Source organism: Arvicola amphibius, chromosome 9 (assembly GCF_903992535.2).
Source record: "Arvicola amphibius chromosome 9, mArvAmp1.2, whole genome shotgun sequence".
Classification (NCBI taxonomy): domain Eukaryota; kingdom Metazoa; phylum Chordata; class Mammalia; order Rodentia; family Cricetidae; genus Arvicola; species Arvicola amphibius.
The window spans coordinates 67,561,962-67,576,467 of record NC_052055.2 but is presented as its reverse complement, the minus strand read 5'-3'; the positions used below and the strand labels follow the sequence as shown (position 1 = coordinate 67,576,467).

At 48.3% G+C, this 14,506-nt stretch overlaps 1 protein-coding gene across 3 annotated transcripts in view; it reads right to left on the bottom strand.

Annotated features, from left to right (window-relative positions):
- Nucleotides 1-2,706: 2,706 nt before the first annotated feature.
- Nucleotides 2,707-14,506, bottom strand: part of Rftn1 (raftlin, lipid raft linker 1) — a 199,322-nt gene continuing 187,522 nt past the window's right edge. For all 3 annotated transcript variants that reach the window (XM_038342544.2, XM_038342546.1, XM_038342545.1), the window contains exons 8-10: nt 13,451-13,554; nt 10,546-10,627; nt 2,707-3,955 (exon numbers count right to left, since the gene is read on the bottom strand). In XM_038342544.2, coding sequence (XP_038198472.1) covers nt 3,638-3,955; nt 10,546-10,627; nt 13,451-13,554 — 504 coding nt within the window. In that variant the 3' untranslated portion in view covers nt 2,707-3,637. The remainder of the gene's footprint in view (nt 3,956-10,545; nt 10,628-13,450; nt 13,555-14,506) is intronic.

Genomic DNA, 14,506 nt, shown 5'->3' with positions numbered 1-14,506 from the left:
TGGTCCATATAAACAATGGAATGTTACATAACTGTAAAGAAAAATAAAATCATGAAATTTGCAAGTAAATGACAGAGCTAGAAAATATTATAGTAAGGTAATCCAGGCCCAGAAAGACAAATGTTTTCTTTCATCTGTGGCTCCTAGCTTCGAATCTCCATTAGTGAGTCTATAACCTAAAGTAACCACAGAAACCAGGGAAGTAAAAGGGGACCATGGAGTGTGTGTGTGTGTGTGTGTGTGTGTGTGTGTGTGTGTGTGTGTGTGTGTGTGGTGCTAGAAAGGAGATAGTGGAATGGGGGGGGAAGTGGGGAAGACGAGGGGGACTTTAATTGGGAGTGAGGGAGGAAGGCCTGGACAGAAGGAGAGAGAGGGAAGAGGGAAAAATAGCTCTTGGGATGATTTAAAAAGTCAAGAGGAATTATATTCTTGCTTATTTAACTAAAATTACATACAATACATATAAGTCTACGTGCTTAAATATTTTTAATGAAGTTATGCCATTCAGACTGACAATACTCCTCACAAAAGTCATAAACAATCTAACAAAAAACACAACTGCCAAACATGAAGGATACCCTTTCAAGCTATTGGTCAGGGGAGTCCAGGAGACTCCCGAAATAATCAGCTATTATTGCATTGCCTTCAGTTGCCTCTCAGGTGTTGAAGTAAGTCCCTATGGCTGAAGACATCTTGCACTTTGAATATGGGACTCAGAAGATTCTAACGCGATCAGACCCAAAGACCTCATCACCGAGGACTAGCTTTAATGCCGTGTAGACTGCCAAGTGAGGGGGCAACCTAGCTGTGACACCTATCAACCACAGCAATGACCAGCCCTGCAGAGTGCTCCCAAAAGGTGCAGTAGTGGCACCTTTCTTGGCAGTGACCAACAGCATTCTCACCAGACTTGAGGTCCCCTCAACAGGCAGGAGAGCATGCCTGGTGACGGAAACCTAACTAACTACCCAGGGCTAATGAGGTCATGGATTTTGGAGGAGAACTACCACTTCCACTTAACTAGGGCAGCATAATTCCCAACTACATTTTAATACTCACCCTCAGACCCACAGGAAAGCGTAGCTCTCAGTCCCCATCAAAGATGCTTCTCTTTGAAATAGATGGAGCCCATTACAGAAAACCATAATTGGTAAAAATGCAGAGAACAGTAATGGTGAGGTTCTCAGTCCTAGTGGACACTTCTCCAAGAGGTTCCTTCACCTAGCAGTCAGGGGACACAGAGGGAGAAAAGAGGGCAAGGTAGTGAGAGCCAGAGGGCTAGGACACCTCCTGAGATGGGGTCTCCTGAAATGCCAGGGCAGCTGTACCCATGTTACTGCAACGACATGGCTGCCGAAACAAGACCTGAATGAGGGAGCACTGATAGAGACACTAACTTGCAAGGGGAATTCTCACGATCCCACCCCTAAACAAAGAGGTAGACACCAAGAACTGCTGAGAAGGGGGGTTAGTCTTCCCCAGAGATGACCTCCCCGATTGTTTACCCAGTACCAAGTGGTCAGCCCTGAAAGAATATACACAATCATATAGCAAGCAGACTTAGGGGTTGTCTTTATGTATGTTGTACGTGTGTGTATACATGTAACAATAACAATTTTAAAAGGAGCGCATGGATTTAAGAGGGAGTGAGGTGGACACACGGGTAGGGTTGGAGAGAGGAAAGGGAAGACGGAGAATGATGCAATTGTATTTTAATTAAAAAGCACACTTGATAAATTAATTCTCACATGTATTAAAGGTTTTAAAACTTTCTATAATTCTGAATAAACTTAAAAATGTTCTGTGCAGGGAAAATGAAGAAAGAAAAAGAGCCCAGATGATTTTAATTACGTTAGACATGGAGTCAATAGATGAGAAGGGACGATAATGTAGCTCGTTTTGTGACATAATCACATTTTAGTGACTCTGGACTATGGAATGGTATTCACGTACAAAACACAATGCATTTATATTATATGGCTTTTTAAACTGTACCTATTTTTCCAAACTACAGTTAGATTGAGAAATTCCATGATACAGTGAAACCTGCCAGAACCAACAGGGCATGAAAGGGAAGGAAAGAAGGCAGAAAATCCCAAATAGCCTGGGATCCTTTGTTAGCCGGATACTGGAACAACATCCCAAAAGAATTCAAGAATCTCCCCACAGCAAATAAAACATAAATGTTACTTATTGAAACATGTACCCAAGCTGAGTGGCCAAAGCCCTTTAGGTTGGGAGGCTCCCAACCCTCTAGAACTGCTCCAGGGATCTGACACCCTTTCTAGGCTCAGCAGTTTAGGTACGCAACGGGTACACAGACATACACACATGCAGAACACCCGTACACATAAAATGAGAAAAAAGATGTATCTGCACAAAGCTTTACAGGTTTTATTTTAATAAACTTGGAAATGAAAAAGATTTTCCTCATTAAACAGCCTACTTCAAACCTTAGAAACCACACAGCGGAATCACTGTTGATGGTAAAGGAGTTTGCTCACAACCAGCTTGGATCTCCTTCTCACCTGGTGGTGTCCCATTCACTCGCCACTTCCTGTTTGTTTGTTTGTTTGAAACAAAGCTTGAAACCCCAATGTGCTTAGGTGGCTCTTTTTGCCACAGTCTACCACACTGCCAGCAGGCAGAAACTGTGACCAGGGCCTGAGGGCCAGACCTGTAGTGACAAGGTAAATACACCACACACTGAGCTCAGACGATTTATTGCTTTAAGTAACTAAAGAAGAAAGAGACAGGCTGTTTCCATCGAGACAATGGTGTTCTCTCTCCAAGGCTCGCCAGATGCGTCTACTTAAAGCCTTAACCACACTTTATGGACAGTAAAAACAAGTGACAGGCACAGCATACAACTCAGTCAATGACACATCAACAAAAATAGCACACAAGGGCACCCAGTTACCATCCGCCCAAAATGACAGAACGTATTCAAAGATGTGTGGAATACAAAATTTAAAACAATACTTTTTGGCATTAATATTAACACAGAATACTTTCTGAACACCCTGTAAGAGCAGGAGCACAGAGCATTACCTGTTTGCTTCCAGATCAGCAGTATCTATAGAACTACTCTGAGAAAGGCAGGTGTCTGTCTAAACACCTCCCCTCCCCCAACATCACCACCTTCCAAAACAGCAGGGCCTCCAGGGTTCAGGTGGAAGGGGCAGTGTGCAGAGCTGCAGGGCTCCGGAGGAGAAGGGCAGCCTGAAGAGCTGCGGGTTAAAGTTAAAGTACTTGCCCACAGCAGCAGCATGTAAGAGTGAGCGAAAAATCTTGGTTTGTAGCAAAGATGTCCCAGAAGTTGACCCAGATGTGCCTGGAGCCCCGTGGGGCAGCACAGGTGCTGTATGGTCCATGCCCTTCCTTGGGGGAAGGGGTGGAACCGGACCTCTAACTCTGAGGTCTAGGAGGAACAGCCCAACCTTGCACTCTACTGTAAGCTGATCATTAAGACAGCTTTCCAATAGCTGTTCAGAAAACAATACTGCCAGAGACCAGCCCTCTCAGGGCCCGCTGAGCTAACGATAGGTCAAGCCAAAGGGTAACACAGAACGAACCAGCTGCTAGCAAGCTTCCCAAGCCTTGCCATCACATTGCAAGCGTAGCACAAATCACAGACTCAATTTGCCTCTGCTGGAGCGGGCCCCGCAGCAAGCTCAGCTTCCATGCTGGGATTTGAGTGTCTGGCAGCCACCGAGTCCCTGTTGTGGCCAGCAGGACCATTCTGCACAGCCCTCAAGCCCTGCCGTTCCTCAGAGGCACTGCCCCATTGCTGTGTCCCCAGTACACAGTTCCCCACATCTCCAGCCTTGGGGAACTGGTCTTCTAGATTCTTCTCATTCTCCTCTGCTTGCTGCTTGTCTCTCGTGCTGCGTTTCCCTTTGGTTTTCCTTGTCTGCCTGCTGCGGGTCTCTTCCCGGGAGAATCGCCACTGGAACTAGGAAGCAGAAAGGGTGGAGATGAACAAACCGTCTCTGGGAGCCTTCTAGTCTCTGCTTCTCGTCTCCAACCCCAACAGTTCCCAGGTCCCTGGACACCACCACACCAGGATCGACTCCAACTGTCTTCCCCACCCCCAGGGTCTGTTTAATACTTCCATGTGTCCATTCTAGATTTGTGGGTGCTGTGGAGGGAGAAGGGTGCCATTGGCCCCATGGCAAAGGAGGCAAGTGCTCCTAAGAGGCATCATTTGGAGGTTTAAACAGAAGATGGGAAGCTGCCTTCTCTAGAACCCAGGCCTACAGTTATTCATTCCCATCGTGAGCTGGCCGTGGGGCAGTAGATAGATAATGGGCAGATACTGTCTCCCCGGTTTTCACGAGTTAGCCAGGGCACATGGCTAAGGTGCTGTGTGCAGACTCCACACAGTCCTACAGAACTTGTGGGCTCCTTCCCACAGTGTCAGGGGCCATGCATACTATCAGCCCCCTCTGACAAGCTGAACAAGGTGCCTAGGCAACCGGCAAACCTATGCCTCTTCTGAGTGGCTCATAATAACCCAACCCCTCCAACTGTGAAAAGCTCCCCAGCTCACAGTACCCTGGAGATGGAGAGGCGGTCCCTCCACTCAGTCCAGATCCACCTCCAGCCTGCTTCACTGGAGATGGGGAGGTGGTCCCACCCAGTCCAGCTTCTACTCCACCCAGATCCACCTCCAGCCTGCTTCACAGATGTGCTGCACTAAGACTGGCTCATGAGAAAGGAGCTCTAAGGTCAAGCACCCAGTGACAGGGCTGGACGCTGAGAAAGGTCCAGCTGGGACACTCCCTGGCCAGATTTCTCAGTCTGTTTTGTGATTCAAGAGACATACAGGGACTTTCGTTGACAAGTTCTCACTAGTCTCCTCTTCTATTTCAGTGGTTATGCCAAATATACACTGAAGTATTAGAGGAAATGAGCTAGAAGGGGTGTGTGTCACCCCAGTGTTCAGGAGGCTAAGTCGTCTAACTACTGTTTTCTACTGTTGGAATGGCATGAGACACCATGATTAAGTCAACTTTTTTTAAAGGATCTAATATGAATGTAATTTGGGGCTCACAGTTCCAGAGTGTTAGAGTCATGAGCGTCATGGTGGGGAGCGTGGCAGTGGCAGGCATGGCACTGGACCAGTAGCTGAGAGCTCACATCTGATCCACAGGCACAAGGCAGAGAGAGCTAACTGGAAATGGCGTGGGCTTCTTAAACCTCAAAGCCCATTCCAATGACACACTTCCTCCAACAAAGCCACACCTCCTAATCCTCCCGGAATAGTGCCATCAATTAGGAAAAGGAAAACAACCTTTAGTTTTCAGAATGTCCTGGACATTCTCTCTAATGCTCCTGACCCCATATTTCTCTGGTTTGATCCCCCCGAATGGGTGTCCCCAAGCAGAACCTCCTGACATTTTCCATGTGTTGGTAAGAAGTAGCTTACGCTATCCTGCATTTTATCCCTGGTCCTGCCAGCTGTTGGGAGAGTCAGTGGAAGTCATACTTTTGTCTCAGCTAAGGGGCATGCCTGCAGACACAGCAAAGCCCCTCGAGCTGCTGAGCCCACGTCCTGGCTCTGACACTGGGTGGCTGTCATCTTCTGAGCAAGCTCTTATCTCTGTGGCACTCTTCTCTCTCACAGCTGTCCCTCACCCCATACACCACAGCTAATAGGAATAGTGTCTCCTGTGGATGCATGGTGTCCCATCTCAAGTTCTGCCAACCTGGAGAGGTGCCACTTTCTACCATGAACCCAGACAGTCGCAGCTCCTGCCCCTGCTAGATACACCAGAAAATGTCTACAGTCTTTGTGAAAGCCTGGCCAGTGTCCTGTAGAGGGCCATGTTTTGATGACCCGAGGCGATCACTGCAGCTGCTCTCTCTAGCACCCTTCCAGGGCCACCGGAGCGTCTGGCCTGTCACTGTGAGTAGGAAGCCTCTTTCCAGGCCACTTTCTGCTCTGCTGGGTCATCACAGAGGGATTACCCAAACATATAGGGCCTCCCAGGACTATATTGCTCCCTGTGTCCTCAGCTCACGAGTTCTCGCCCCCGCTCTGCCACACTTGTCTCAGGACTGCGGCAGTCACCACATAACAAACTGCACCAACTGCTTCAGATCCCAGGGCTCCAGAGGAGACACACAGAAGCAGGGGCAAGGCCAGGGGCACAGCCTGCCCTCAGTCAGTCTCTGAGGTAGAGTGGAACACATCTCAGGAGCACACCTCAGCTTGAGGACTGGCAGGGGTCTCAACCAACAAAGGGCAACAGGCCACTCAGGGCCAGGGCTTTTGCTAGCCACCATGTCTGTGACACCGGATGCTCAATCAAGCTAAACTACCCAACTCAGAATTGGGGGCTGGACCTAGTAGAACAGGCCTCTAATTCCAGCTACCAGGGAGGCAAAGGAAGAAAATCACAAGCTCAAGGCTACAGAGAAATTATGCCTAGTGACATAGGCACAAGTAGCTGTGCCAGCCTTAAACTGGTCTTATAAAAAAGGTTTATTTTTATTTTCTGTGTGTGATTGTTTTTGTCTTCATGTAGGTTTACATACATAGATGTTTTTGCTACAAACATGTAACGAAAGATGGAATGGGAGTTACAGGCCACTGTCAGGCACCACGTGGGTGCTGGGAACTAAACTTGGGTCCTCTGCAAGAACAGTAATACTGGGCTGGAGAGATGGCTCAGTGGTTAAGAGCATTGCTTACTCTTCCAAAGGTCCTGAGTTCAATTCCCAGCAACCACGTGCTGGCTCACAACCATCTGTAAAGAGGTCTGGTGCCCTTTTCTGGCCTGCAGACATACGCACAGACAGAATATTGTATATATAATAAATAAATAAATATTTTTTAAAAAAGAGCAGTAATACTCTTCCCTGATGAGCCATCCCTTCAGTCCTAAACTGACCTTTTGAATTGACCACTTTGCCTCTGAAGGGGAAGCCTGCTACCCGAAGACTGGAGTAGTTGGGCCCACGATCCTGGAGAAATTCTAAAGTTTCTAGGGTTTATAGCATAAAATGACTTCTAGGAGAATGGGGTGAGGACAGCCCCGTGGGGGTGCTGCCACTCTAGAAATGTGCAGGTGGACCAGAGAGAGGGAGGCAGGCACTTTATGTGCACGTTAGATGGGAGAAGTGAAAAGGAAGACGGAGGAGGCTCAGGTCAGCACAGAGACGGCAAGCAAAGCCCTGGAAGCGAAGGTTCTGGAATAGACGGGGGGGGATTAAGTGGGGCTGAGCCCTAAAGAACTGTCTGGAAAGCCAAGGATTGTGTTACAGTGTGAACTGTCCCTTACAGGCTTGTGTGTCTGAACCGTGGTCTTCAAGTGACGGCGCTGCGTGGGAAGGTTGTGGGGTCTTTAGGGGGTGTCATCTCACTGGGAGAAGCGGGTCTCTGGGGCAGGCCCCCAGGTTTTCCAGCCTGGCCCCACTTCTTGTTCCTTTGTTGACTGTGTACATGGTAAAACCGGCTGCCTCCTGTTCCTGCTGCCATGCCCTTCCACCATGACGGACCACAGCCGTCCTTAAACCGGGAGCCCGAAAACTCCCTTCCTGGAGTTGCTCTTGCCATGGGTTTGATGACAGCAACAAGAAAGCAACTAATTCACATGGTAAGATGGAACCAGGAGGCAAAATGCAACCTAGCCTATAGGAGCCACATGAGGAGCACTGAATGCTTGGATGCAGTTGCTGACAGGGTCAGGATGGGACATGGGCCCAGGTGGAGTAGCTGAGGTTTGAGCAACGGGGCCAGAAACTGAGACACCAAGTGCACACAGTTCTTTCTAGAAGCCCGTGCCCTTTCTCTGTGGGGTCTCATGGAGAGCCCTTATTGCTAGAACCCCATTGCTTAGCCCCGCATTGCTAGTCTTGGCGTGAGTACGGCAGGACATGGGAAGGGAGAGCAGTCTGTTTGCTCTGACCTAGACATTGGGATTGGCTTACTGACTGGAAAAAAAATGACTTCTATCCTTTCCCTGAGGAAAGTGAGTTCCACCTGCACTTAAAAAATAATCTAACCCTCCCCCCTCAAATCAGGCTACCACTGCCGTAACCCCTCCGTGGGAGGCCGAGGTCTTCATATGACAGCCTAGGTGATCCACAAGGAAGACACCGGGCAAGGGGCTCTCGAGCTATTTTCACCAAAGGGCCAAAGTCCAGCCTCTCCATGTCTAGTAGTTAATTCTGTACGTTGCTTATTAGATGTCACTTTCTGTGACTGGTGACATCCTGAGAGCCTGTGGCAGAGCACTACCTGTTATCAGTCCATGGCTATCCATCTTCCAGGTGGTGACTGAATGCTCCTGGTGGTTAATGGTGACTGCCAGCTGTTTCCGGTCCACCTGTGCTGTCACCTGTCACATTCGCATCTCAGAGCCTGGAGAGTGGCCTTCTTCCCATGCACCCCAGCCCATCTGGCTTCTTGCCCTCACCACCTTGGCATTCCTTCAATGAATGGGCAAACCACAGGGTTTGTTGAATGGTCATGGGAACTCCAACCTGTTAAGTGACAGTATGCTCCTACCTGGGACTCTGGCTCAGAAGAGCACTAGGGACAAAGAGTAGGGACTGTGGAAGCGGTGCCAGCTGTGCAGAGCTAAATGGGTTGGCAACTTGGTTGTCATGGCCACCAAAATAGAGCACAGTAGGTCCAAGTGAAACTAACTGGGGCTTTGGTAGACTCATTCAACATGCTGGCCTCTTCCTGAGAAGCTGGAAGCACACCTATAGCATGATAATCCGTATTCCTTTGTGGTAATAAAATAAGAAGGTCACCTTAAAGAGGCTGGAGAGAGAGAGCTCAGCACTTGGTGTTCTTGCAGAGGACCCAGGTTCAATTCCCAGCACCCACACCAAGCAGCTCATAACCTCCTGATCTAAGGGATCCAAAGCCTTCTTCTGGCCTCCTGGATGCACCTCTAGCAAGTGATGTGTGTAGGCATACCCACATACACATGGCCAAAAATAAATGAAGAACTTCAAGAGAAAGTCAACTTAAAAGAATTAAGGTCTAGCTTGGCTGACAGTTTCAGAGGATTTGGTCTGTAGTCTGGTGGTTCTATTGCCTTTGGGGCTGTGGTGAGACAGCACATGAAGGTAGGGAGTGGGGGTGAAGACTGCTCACCCACGGTGACAGGGAAACCCAAAGAGGAGAAGGGCAGGGGCTCCAGCATCCCCTCAAGAGCATACTCTCCATGAACAGCTTCCTTTCACTGCTCCAGCTCGCAAATGTTTAACATATCTTATAATGGAACTATCAGGTAGAGACCAAGCTATTAGTGATGGAGGAGGGTCCTCTGTCTATGTGTTACTTTCATTGGTTAATAAAGAAACTGCTTTGGCCCTTTAATAGGACAGAAAATTAGGTAGGCGGAGTAGACAGAGCAGAATTGTGGGAGAAAGAAAGCAGAGTCAGGCAGACGCCTCAGGCAGATGCCATGCCTCTCCTCTCCGAGACAGATGCAGGTAAGATCTCTCCTGGTAAGCGACCACCTCGTGGTGCTACACAGATTACTAAATATGGGTTAAAGCAAGATGTGAGAATTAGCCAATAAGAGGCTAAAACTAATGGGCTAGGCAGTATTTAAAAGAATACAGTTTCAGTGTAATTGTTTCAGGTAAAGCCAGCCGGCTGGTGGGAAGCGGCCCGCCGCTCCTCATCACTACACATCAGCACCCAAACCTTTTGAGGACATAACAGACCCAAACTGTGGCACCCAGGAGAAGTCCCACATCAAAGAAGCAGGCAGAGGATTTGAATTACCCAGCAGAAGCAGATGCTGGGCTGTTTCAGGGCATAGGGAGAGAACCCTGAGTACAGAAAGTGTCCCTCTGTGATAATGTGCCCAGGCTAGGCAAGAGCCCAGCAAGGAGGAGAGTGCCTGGCAAACCTCAGCACAGACTGGCCTGGGGACAAACTGCCACCGACTATGTTGGCATCTGTCTACATCACAAACTGCCAGTCAAAGACCTTTGGCTCGGGCCCTAGCAAGAAGAGACTAGCAGTTCCTCTACTAAGATTAATGAACTTCTGGTTTAGTTTTAAGACAAGGCCTCCTACAGAGCAGAGGCTGGCCTTGAACTCATCTTCCTGTCTCCACATCCCCATTCAGGGATTACACACATACACTAGCTCACCAGGCCAAGATCAGCAAACTCAAATGTCCTAAGGGACATTGCAGGCCAGAGCTCCAGCCAGCTTGTTTGAGACCAGGAAGGGCATCTGACCATGAGCTCGGGTCACCACAGGCCTCTGCCAAACTGTAGCTGACTTTGGGTCCTAATAATAGACTTGTGGGGTTCTCTAGCACTGGCTGGTGACCAGAGTCTCTGTCATTTGCCCTGAGGGTCAGGCCAGCAGGAAGCCTGAGGACAAGCTCCTCAACAACCCATCTCAGCATCTTCTGCTATGATTTAGTGTGGACCAGTGTCTTCCCTGGGCCCCAGGAGCCTTCGAAAATGGGAGAGGCCCAGACGGCACAGACCCATCTGAAGCTGAGATGCTCGGAAGTAAAACCAGGAAACAGGGAGGGTGGGGCAAAGAAGTCTTACCTTTGATTCCCTCTTCTTGGTTTTCTGAGGTAGACATGGTCTCTGAAGAAACACAATCTGCTTAGTGGACACGTTCCCTTCCCTACAACACAGGATCTGAGAATGAGCATGGGTCCCCTGCAGATACAGCCTCATCCCCACGGTGTAATCCTGAAGTTCCTTTAAGTGAAGGAAGGCTGCTGCCAGACAGGGAAGTTAGAGTTCCTCTTCTCTACTTTCCCACACCAAGTCAAGGGCTACCTTAGACACCAACCAATGCTGCCTGGCTATCCCTGATTCCTGGCTACAAATTCCCCTGCCCTTGATGGACAGTGGCAGCTGGTGCCTTGGCTAAGTGAGGGTACATCAGTGCTTAAGGAGTCCCACTAGGAACAGAGTATTTCAAGTCTGTCTTTGGTACTTACAGCATGGCTCAACAGGAGAATAAGGATGGGTAGTAAGCTTAGCCCTCCAGTGCAACATGAAGTGGGTATAGGGAGAGCTGATAAACATGCTCGGCTACTGTGCAGCTCCTATAAGGGTGCTGATGTCAGGAGAGTCAGGCTAGTGCTGAGGTGGCACACAGTAGTCAAGTCTAACCCACACTGATGGAATGGGTACTGTAAGTCAGAGGAGGCAGAACATCATGCTGTCCCTTTGACAGAAATACTAAGGTGACCACAGTTTTCTCCACCTCTACCCTTTGTTTGCCTTATTTTATGTGCACTGGTGTTTTGGCTGCATGCATGTCTGTGCAAGGGTGTCAGATCCCTGGAACTGGAGTTACAGACAGTTGTGAGCCTCCATGTGAGTGCTAGGAATTGAACTGGGTCCTCTGGAAGAGCAGCCAGTGCTTTTAACCACTGAGTTATCTCTCTAGCCTCTTGTTTTCCTTCTCCCTCCTTGCCCCCATTTTTCATGACAGGGTTTCTCTCAGGCCACTGAGAATATACAGTAGACAACAATCAATAGCCATGAGGCTGACCCACTAGTCGAACAACTAGATCTGATAGAGAGAATCTCTAGAAGCAAGGCTTACAAGACCATTGCCTACATATAACTTTGTCTCTGTCTGTAATTTTTCTCATGTGCCATTAAAAACAGCTATGGGTATTTTTCCCACCACTTGTGTGTTTATCTCATGCATATATTCTATCTATGGGCACACATAGCTGTGGATGGCCAGGAAGATGATTCCTGCTTTACCTGTAAAATTCTGATGAATAGAAATAATACTAGGATATTTTCATTACTCAGTCTGACATAGGAAAGTAATAGTATTCTCAGTCACAAAGACAGATAATTCTAGACTTCAGATCAAATTCAAAGCAAACTGGTTGCCCCTGGAGACAAACACACAAGGACAATTTCCCAGGTGTTTACTGCTGATTCAAGGTCGTAACTTTCTCAGCAATGGACTTTCTGCACGTACTCCCAACCTCAAGGCTGAGCCAGCTAACTGTTCACGGTTCTAGTCCTGAATTTCAGTGTCATTCTCCGTCTGGGACCCCTGACTGCAGAGCTACTTGCTTACTTTACTCACCATGCCTGGTCAGTGCGACCTCCTCAGCCTGAGGGAAACTGTGGGATCAGTGTGGCTCTGTTTCTTATTGTTTACTCAACAAGTGCTGTGTGGCCCTGAAAATGTGATTCATACTTGACCAGGGGCTTTGCTGTAGGGGAAGTAGGAGAGAATGTGAGAGGTGTGTGTGTGTGTTTAAATGTGTGCACGCCTGCATGTGTGTGCACATATACTGAAGGGGAGATGTAGCTGAGCATGCAGAAGGAGAAGTCTGAGAGACACAGAGAGAAGTGCTATGTAGCTATCTGTAAAGAGATCTAGCTCTGTGGACAGAGGTTTTCAGAAAGGGATTTCTTCAGTTGAAGTAAGAGAGAAGGTGACCATGAGGAGAGTGTGTGCTTGTTCCTTTTTTTTAGGTTACCATCAGGAAGCGTGTGTTTCTAGCCCTCAGACAGAGAAGAAACTTCCCCAGGTTCTTGCTGCTCTGCAGACATTCTTTTTGCTTCTCTGGGTGCGGCCCTGGGAGTGGAACTCCTGGGCTCTGGTAACAGCCTTCACTGACCTTCACTTTTCACCCATGAAATGGGAACTGCAGCTATAATTAAATCCCCAAGGAAAGTCAGGAGGAGCCAACAGATAGATGGGAGGTCTTTTAGGGTTTGCATGACAAGGCTCAAGGACAAGGGGAAAGCACCCATGAACCTGAACTTGTAAAGAATCCCATAAGCCAGGCCTAAGATTCTGAGGCTGCATACCCACCTCATGGGGGCATTGATCAGCATTGTGATCTTGGGCAAATCCTTTATTATTCCAGGGAAAATACTTGCAATGACTTAAAATGGAATTAAAATAATAATATTAAAAGATGAACTAGGTATGGTGGCTCATATCTATCATCTAAGAGGCTGAGGCTGGAGGAGTATAGGGCCATAGGGTCAAGGCCAGCTTGGGATAGAATAAGATCCTATCTCAAAGGCAAAAATCTACCTTACAGGTCTTGATCTCAGTCTCTCAGATTCTCTCTTTCTTTATCCCTCTGTCTTTCCCTCCCTCTCTTCCTCTTCCCCTCTCCTTTTCTTTCTGACTCCCTCCCTCCCCTCTTATTTGAAGTTCTATATACACAATACTACCAAGCCCAGAGCCTAGAGAATACACCGAACTGCTTTTACATCTGTTGGTGCAGTGTCCAGCCAGCCCAGGTGGCTAATCTCAGTCTCCCAGGGCAACCCTGAGTCACTGGCCAAGGCTCTTCCGTGTGAGCAAGGGGAAAGAGGGAGGTAAATGAAACCCTGGCGGTGGAAGCCAAGCCAGAGAGGTTCAGCGCCAGCCCACAGGCATGCTGCAGAAGAGATGATCCACATATCAGGGACAATGGCAGTAATCATCAGGCTCCATTTTTCTTACCTTGTAGTCTTGAGTATGGGAGTTGGCAGCACACAGGTGAGCTGCCATCCATAGGCCGCCAGTGAGTTCAGCAGGGGCATGTAGTCTGTCTGCACCTCCGCACCCTGTGGGGGAAGGGCACCGTGAGCACTGTTGTGTACCACCACAGGGACTGCTCCTCCCACTGACCCAACCAAACAAAGCAGAGTAGGGGGTCTGTGAGGACATGAGCCAAAGACTTGAGAACGTAGAGTCTAACAATTTCTTCCTAGGCCAACTTGGGCTATGCAATTGGTAAGGAATTAGAGACCAAAGAGGAACTGATTAACGTCGTGTTATTCTTGTCTGGATAGATGGTCTCCAGCGAGTTTCACTGAAGAAGCACAGCCACCTTTCCCCATACCTAGCATATGCTAACAGAGATGTTCTGGCGTCCTGGGGAATTAATTAAATTTCATTTGCCAACTGATCAAGTCATTTGCATCCATGTGACACACAGAGCAGCCATACTGGGTTCTAAGCCCTGTCTCTCAGGGGTAAACAAATTCCGGTTGTGCTTTGCTTCTCATTAGGGCCTGGGGACAAACATTTGTTTTACACTTTGAAAGTACAGCCCCCCCCCCCCTGGCACAGGGAGGTACCCCTAACATAAGGCAAAGGCACTGGGAATCATCTTAGGGACATCTTGACCTCACAGGTCCTGTTTCTAACTCTGGGATCTGCACAAGAATAAAAGTATGGTCCCCAGCCCTGTTCTGGGTATATACACTGGCCTCTCCCTTTGAATTAAGTGGCTTTGGAAAATGGCATCTATCCAGGCTCCTTCAACCTTAGTACTATGAACAAAACCCCTTAAAGAAAGCTATGTCTGCGGAGGATGACTGGCCAATCAGAACTCTAGTACCATAGACAGGTTGAGATGATGCAGGTCTAGGGACTAATTACTGCATCTTAGGTTAGTTCCAGTTCTTGGGAACTGCCATTCCTTGCCCATCTCTGTGTCTGAACTAACATCTTGTGATAAATAAATAGAAACCTTCTGCCATTAACTCAGTAGACCACTCGCTTCCACCAGCC